This window comes from Chiloscyllium punctatum, chromosome 16 (genome assembly GCF_047496795.1).
Source record: "Chiloscyllium punctatum isolate Juve2018m chromosome 16, sChiPun1.3, whole genome shotgun sequence".
In the NCBI taxonomy this organism is placed as follows: domain Eukaryota; kingdom Metazoa; phylum Chordata; class Chondrichthyes; order Orectolobiformes; family Hemiscylliidae; genus Chiloscyllium; species Chiloscyllium punctatum.
The window spans coordinates 25882170-25889452 of NC_092754.1; the positions used below are offsets into that span (position 1 = coordinate 25882170).

The following is a 7283-nucleotide window of genomic DNA, read 5'->3' on the forward strand; positions in this document are numbered from 1 at the left end:
ACACAGCATTGCTATACTTCACAGCTATAAGCCTTTAAGACAAGGAAAAGAAAATAGCTTTGCTGTACAGTAAGACTAAACATCTTTCAAGCATATGAAACAAAACAGCATTCATGTACCGGAGGATTAAAAGTCTTCAAAGTAATGAGAATAAAACAGTACTAAGACACTGATGAATTAAAAAAGCTTTAACATAAGAAAAAAAATTAGGAAGAGATGGCAGGAGAAATAGTATTGCAAGGAAGATTTCATTTCTAAGATGGACTGAATGGAAAATAAAATTGTACATCTTTGGGCAAACAGTTCTTAAGGTATAGAATTCTGGAAGAGTGATTAACCTTCTAGACTGTCTTGGAGGGAAATGGGTAGTGTTAATGTAATTATATGCATGAATATATAAATATTAACTATGGTTAAAAGTCTTGTTGAGTGACATTGTATAAGTATTGGGTTCTGAAAGTGTTGATGCTGAAGAATGCATTAATTTCCACCCAAAAAATAGCATAAGGACTTGGGTAGGGAAAGCAGAACAGCTGTAGATCTTGAGGAACACAAACAGCCATCCTGATTGCTATAATGCAATGAACTACATATTGTGAGACTATTCAATGGTTTTCTTCTACCACATCCAGACCAAGTAGGTCATGCAAATGCAGAAAAATGGACGGTGGCAGCAAAAATCTACACAACCATGTTGGCAGTGGTTGGCATCTCATGCTTATACAACAGTAAGGGGAAAACATCAGCTTGAATGAAATTTAGTCAGCATCATTTCATACAAGCTCACTGAGATGATAATAGTTAAGAGGTTAGTCATGAAGAAATCCTCAAAAACTGAGTGTGATGAAGGTTAAGAGAAAACTATTAAAAGTTTTCCAAATTATATAAAGATTTTAAAAAGGGTACAAAGGATGACAAATCATTTTCATAATTGTAAGAATCAGTAAGAAAGGGATATTAACTCAGAGTTATCATTAAAAGGGAAAAGTTAAAATATTTTGTTTTGATTTTGTTTCACATCCATGATTTCCATGTCGGCCCCTCTCATTTATCTCTCCACCCCCTGGGCTTACAGCCTCATACTTGATGAAGGGCTTTTGCCTGCAACATCGATCCTCCTGCTCCCCCAATGCTGCCTGATCTGCTGTACTTTTCCAGCACCGACACTTGACTGGTGATTTCCATGTGCTGGATTTTGCTATTTTCCAGGATATTTGTTGAGGTGAGATGATGTGATTGTTGATTTAATAGGGTGGATTTGTAAATAAGGTGAAGGTCTTCTCAATAAGAACACGATGAACAACTGAAAAATGTGGTTTAGCAATTAATCTTTAGCTGCTTCAGTTCTTTACATTGTTTTCTTTCCCTGGGTGCTTCAAGATGATGTTATGATATCCTGCGAAAATGTAGCAAGTAGTTTCACATTAACTTGACTAGAGTATGTACCACTGTTACTTACCCCAGTCACATTTATGGTTTTACACTCCAATTGAACATATTTATAGGGTGTAGATGAAAATGAGAGCCAAGCATCACTGCCAATATTTCAAATCATCCCACACTGTTTTCAGATAAGAAGTGTTGGGGAATTGGGATCAAACAGTAAACTTCTTTTGTTAGCTTTCAAAGGCAGATAGAGGAGAGTGCGGTCATAGAGTCATACAGCATGGAAACAGACCCTTCGGTCCAACTAGTCCATGCCAACCATGTTTCAAAACTAACTAGTCCTGCTTGCCTGCATTTGGTCTTTCCTATTCATGTACTTATTCAAATGTTTTATAAATGTTGCACCTGTACTTGCATCCACCGTGTCCTCGAGCAGTTCACTCCACATATGAACCACACTCTGTGGTTTAAGTTCTTTTATGTTCTTCCCCTTTATGTTCATTTGGAAATGTTCTCCTCTCACCTTAAAAATACATGTCCTAGGCAAAAGACCCTTGCCATTCACCTTATCTATGCCCCTCATGATTTTATAAACCCAGAAGTAATGAGAATAAAGGTCACCCAGAAGGGAGGGTGCAAGGGTTTATGATTACTCAACACAGTGGCATCAAAATGAACTGGAAGGAGTGTAGAGCAAGGCTAGAAGAAGCAATGATGTGAGTAGAGACATCAGAACGTGCAGGGATTTGTAAACAAGCTCAAAGGTTTGAAAACCAATGGACTGGGGACAGACAGCCAGTGCAATTTCATGATGACAAGCACAATCCTCAAGTGAAGAGGTCTTCATGTAGGACATGAAATAGAAATCAGGCTTTACTCAGAATTTACTATTCAGAGAACAATAATAAAGAATAGACAAAATAATCCTCAAATTGATTTGAGAATAAATCAGTTTTTTTAAGAGTTTAAATTTTAAAGATTTAATAGAATTACTTCCTTTCTGAGACTAATATATTTATTTTGTACAATGTCTGTTTTCTTTCAGTGATCTCCTTTAAATGCAGTTTTGATGTGACATGGCTGAACATCCTGTACAGGTTTTTGTATATGGTTTGCTTGTATCCTGTGGGATTTTTGGAAATGCTCTGGTTATCTGGATTGCTGCTGACTCCACTCGGGAAAACCGTTACCTCAACTCCTCTGACCTCATCCTGATGAACATTGCAGCTGCAAACCTGATGCTTTCTCTGACCAGGAACACGTTGCTTCTGACGTTCGACGCTGGACAGTCTGTGTTTTTCTCTGACCCGGGCTGCAGGTTGATGATGTTTATCTGGACCTGGCTGAGGTCAGCAAGTATCTGGGTCACCCTCAGTCTGAGCCTGTTCCACTTTATTACAATCAGAACAAGCCGGAGCATGTTGGAAAGGTTACAAGAGAGGAGGAAGGTTGTGAATGCCCTGGTGATAGAGTGGGCTTTGAGCTTGCTCTACTCAAGTTTCGCCCTGCCATACTCATCCAACTCCAAGAACAACACTACCAATAACTTAATGGTGATCAGTAGCACAATCAGACCTTTACTTGGCTGTGTGTGGACATTTCCGAATGAAACTAGTGGTCTTGCATACGCAATGGTCTCTGTTGTAATACATGAAATAATCCCCATTGGTCTAATGATATTTGCCAACACTGCCACCTTGTTATTTCTCTACAAGCACTACAGGAAAACTCAGGATGTCCAATTCTCCAGTAGCCACATCAATTCTGAATGGAAAGCCGCTAAGACCATCCTATATCTCATTTTACTGTTCATTTTCTCTTGGGGAACCCATGTATTTTCAATAAATTATTATAATTTTAGGGGTAGCCCTTCGACACGCTACATGCTAATTATCGCCAGGTTCTCAGCCTCGGGATTTGTGGGGTTCTATCCACTGGTGGTGGCAACTGGACACACCAAATTAAGGAAGAAAATAGGATTCATTCTGAAGTGTGGATGGCTGACTCCCACACAACATAAGTGAATTCCTTTTTCAGAAATAGTCAAAATGCAAGAAATAGCTACTTAAAATATATGAATTTCCAGAACCTTTTCCAAATGTTATGATTTAGTGGCTATTGCTTTGGAATTGTGAGATAGTTTTGCTGACAGCCTATATCTTACTTATATAATGTCTACAATCAACATATGCCCTTGGATGTTTCTAAAAATTATGGTCTGGACCACTAGGCCCCATCCTATAACTCTGTAAGGCATTAAGAACCTAGCAATAAGAAGAAACCTTTCAGCCTCTTGAACTTATGCTGTCATTCAATAATGGCTGATCTGTAGTTCAACCCCATTGCTCTATATCCCTCCCAACCCCAATATAACAAAAATGAACCAATCTCACTTCTGAAAGTTTTGATCAACCCAGCATCCAAAACCATTTGGAGGAAAATGTCCTCGATTTCTAAGACCTTCTCTATATGACCAACTTTTACTCAGTGATAACCTTGAATTACATTAAACACCTCCATCAGATTTCCATTCAATACAAGCCAGGCTATTGCAACCCATCTTTTTTAGCTTTGTAATCATTTTGGTGAATATGTACTACAAGGCCTCCATAGCAATTGTATTCTTCTTGTAATGCAGCACCCAAAACTAAATGCTCTAGATAGGTTCTAACCAGGACTTTATACCACTATTGTAAAACCTCCTTGCCTTTGTATTCCAGCCACCTTGAGGAAAAAGACTAATATGCCACTAGTTCCCTGCATTGGTTTCAGTGACTATGTCCTAACCTTAAGTGGTGTGTGGATATGAATATACAGGTTCCTTAACTTCCCCAAATTTCTCAGGAAATACTTAATTTATCTATCTTTAGTCCACAGTGGACAAGCTCACACATATCCTGAATTTCATTTGCCATAATCCCATTCACTCATTTATCTATGTCCATTTATAATTTCCAATTCTCACCTACACTACTTATTCTACACTGCAACATAGTGTCATCTGCAAACTCTAATGTACACCTATTTCCTCATTCATATCGTTTATAACTATAGTGAAAAGCTGTAGCCCAATTGACAGCCAAGTCAAGATGGTGTGGCTTAGGGGAAGGTCAGCATGAATAAGGTAGTGGTTCTCAAGTGTTTTGTACTCTTGTTCTTGTGGACGGTACAGGTCAAGATTTGTACAGACTACTGCCACTGAGTATCAGTGGTGGAGAGGATAAATGTTTCAGGTGGTGTATAGGATGCTGGTCAACCAGAATCCTGATGGTGTTGAGCTCATTGTGTTGATGGACCTGCATGCATTCAGGCAAGCACAGAGCATTTCATCCCATTCCCAACCTGAACTTTGCAGGTGATAGTCGAGCTTTGAGAAGTCAGGGATGAGTTAGTTGACACAGAATATACAATTTCTGAGTTGCTCTTGTAGCCATTGTAGCCACGGATGGTTCGGTTTCTGGTCACTAGTAATCCCAGGTAGTTGACGGTACAATATTTTGCAATGGTAATGCCAACATCAAGCAGAGATGGTTTTCTTTTACCCCAGATGAGTCACGTAGTCCAAACCTGTTAATTCCCCATATTCCCATTTTTTTCAAGCAGCCATCTGACTGCCTTTTAAAAGTATTTCTGGATTCACCAGAAGAGTCTGTGCTCGACCTTTCTGTAAAGAAGGTTTTCATGCTAGCCTCCCTTTGAATGATGTTTGTGATAATCTGAAATATGTGCTCTTTCATGATAATCTCACTGACAGTCTCCCACTCTCTCATAACTCCTCATTACTCTGCAGAGCTCTATCATGTCCTCTATTAAGTTGTCTGTTGGTGTGTTGATAGGGAGCAATACAGTAGGTTAGAACAGAAATGGAGTTCTTCCCCAATCTCTGTTTTCACGAGCAAGTGGGGGGATGGATATTCTATGAGGGCAGTGTGAGACTAGGTTGTGCTGCCCATAGTGGAGTGGACAAACGCACATAAAGGGTACTTGGGCAAGGTGTCAAAGAGTAGATAGAGCGGGGGAAACATTTTCTCGTAAAGCCAATACTGTGAATGAAGCAAATCAAAAGGGAGGCTGGATAAAGAGAAATAGGCTAAATAGAGGAGCCAATTCTTTCAGTGGAACATGGATATCACTGTAAACAGTTTCTTGTGTTAATGACTGAGTACAGTAGTTTGTGTGAATAGCTGTCTATATCTGATGTTTTAAAATCAGAAAACTTACCTATAAAATGATGTTAAATAACACAAGGATCTGAACCCTTCCACTATGCATTTGACATTTCTCTGTAGAGTGGAAAAGTTAATCTGCATACAATGTCATTCAAGCATATTAATTGATGATGTATCAATCTCTCCCTGAGACAGTTCTGTTGGACTACTTCATGACAAATCAAAAACAATGAATGTTTCAAAGCATTAGTAAAATAGTGAACATGACCATGAGTAATCAGTCAGTAACTGCTGAACACTTACAACTTGTCCCTATGTTTGATCTGGGTGAGGCACCTCCTCTGTTTCGATATGTGCATGCTGTGGAACAGCTGTGATCTATAGCTGATTGTCTGCCTGTCTATGTCTCTCTGTGATAAATAGAATAAAGAACATCGTAGTCATTTGAAATCATATGTTATTTTGTGCTTTGTACATAGAGTCATAGAGATTTACAGCACGGAAACAGTCCCTTTGGTCCAACCCATCCATGCCGACCAGATATCCCAACCCAATCTAGTCCCACCTGCCAGCACCCAGCCCATATCCCTCCAAACCCTTCCTATTCATATACCCATCCAAATGCCTTTTAAAGGTTGCAACTCTACCAGTCTCCACCACATCCTCTGGCAGCCCATTCCACACACACACCACCCTCTGCGTAAAAACATAGCCCAATTGGTCTCTTATATCTTTCCCCTCTCAGCCTAAACCTATGCCCTCTAGTCCCCAGCCTCAGGGAAAAGACCTTGTCTATTTACCCTATCCATGCCCCTCACAATTTTATAAACCTCTAAAGGTCACCCCTCAGCCTCCGACACTCAAGGGAAAACAGCCCCAACCTATTCAACCTCTCCCTATAGCTCAAATCCTCCAACCCTGGCAACATCCTTGTAAATCTTTTCTGAACCCTTTCAAGTTTCACAACATCTTTCCGATAGGAAGGAGACCAGAATTTTATAAGTGGCGGCACGGTGGCACAGTGGTTAGCACTGCTGCCTCACAGCGCCTGAGACCCGGGTTCAATTTCTGCCTCAGGCGACTGACTGTGTGGAGTTTGCACATTCTCCCTGTGTCTGCGTGGGTTTCCTCCGGGTGCTCCGGTTTCCTCCCACAGTCCAAAGATGTGCAGGTCAGGTGAATTGGCCATACTAAATTGCCCGTAGTGTTAGTAAGGGGTAAATGTAGGGGTATGGGTGGGTTGCGCTTCGGCGGGTCGGTGTGGACTTGTTGGGCCGAAGGGCCTGTTTCCACACTGTAATGTAATCTAAAAATTGCACGCAATATTCCAACAGTGGCCTAACCAATGTCCTGTACAGCTGCAACATGACCTCCCACCTCCTGTACTCAATACTCTGACCAATAAAGGAAAGCATACCAAATGCCTCCTTCATTATTCTATCCATCTGTGACTCTACTTTCAAGGAGCTATGAACCTACACTCCAAGGTCTCTTTGTTCAGCAACACTCCGTAGGATCTTACCATTAAGTGTATATGTCCTGCTAAGACTTACTTTCTCAAAATGCAGCACCTCGCATTTATCTAAATTAAAATCCATCTTACATGGTTGACATCTATTGAAATTGTGAGTTTCAATTTGGAGAAATATTAAATGTGTGTTCCTCAGAGTCTTACTCCTTGACTTACCTTTGGTCAACAAACTGAAATTATGGGCAAATTGGAATAGC

General features: G+C 40.2%; 1 protein-coding gene across 1 annotated transcript; it reads left to right on the forward strand.

Annotated features, from left to right (window-relative positions):
- The first annotated feature begins 2462 nt into the window (after window positions 1-2462).
- On the forward strand, window positions 2463-3410 carry LOC140487253 (olfactory receptor class A-like protein 4). Its single transcript, XM_072586880.1, has one exon. The coding sequence runs from the start codon at window positions 2463-2465 to the stop codon at window positions 3408-3410; it is 948 nt and encodes a 315-aa protein (XP_072442981.1).
- Window positions 3411-7283: the final 3873 nt, after the last annotated feature.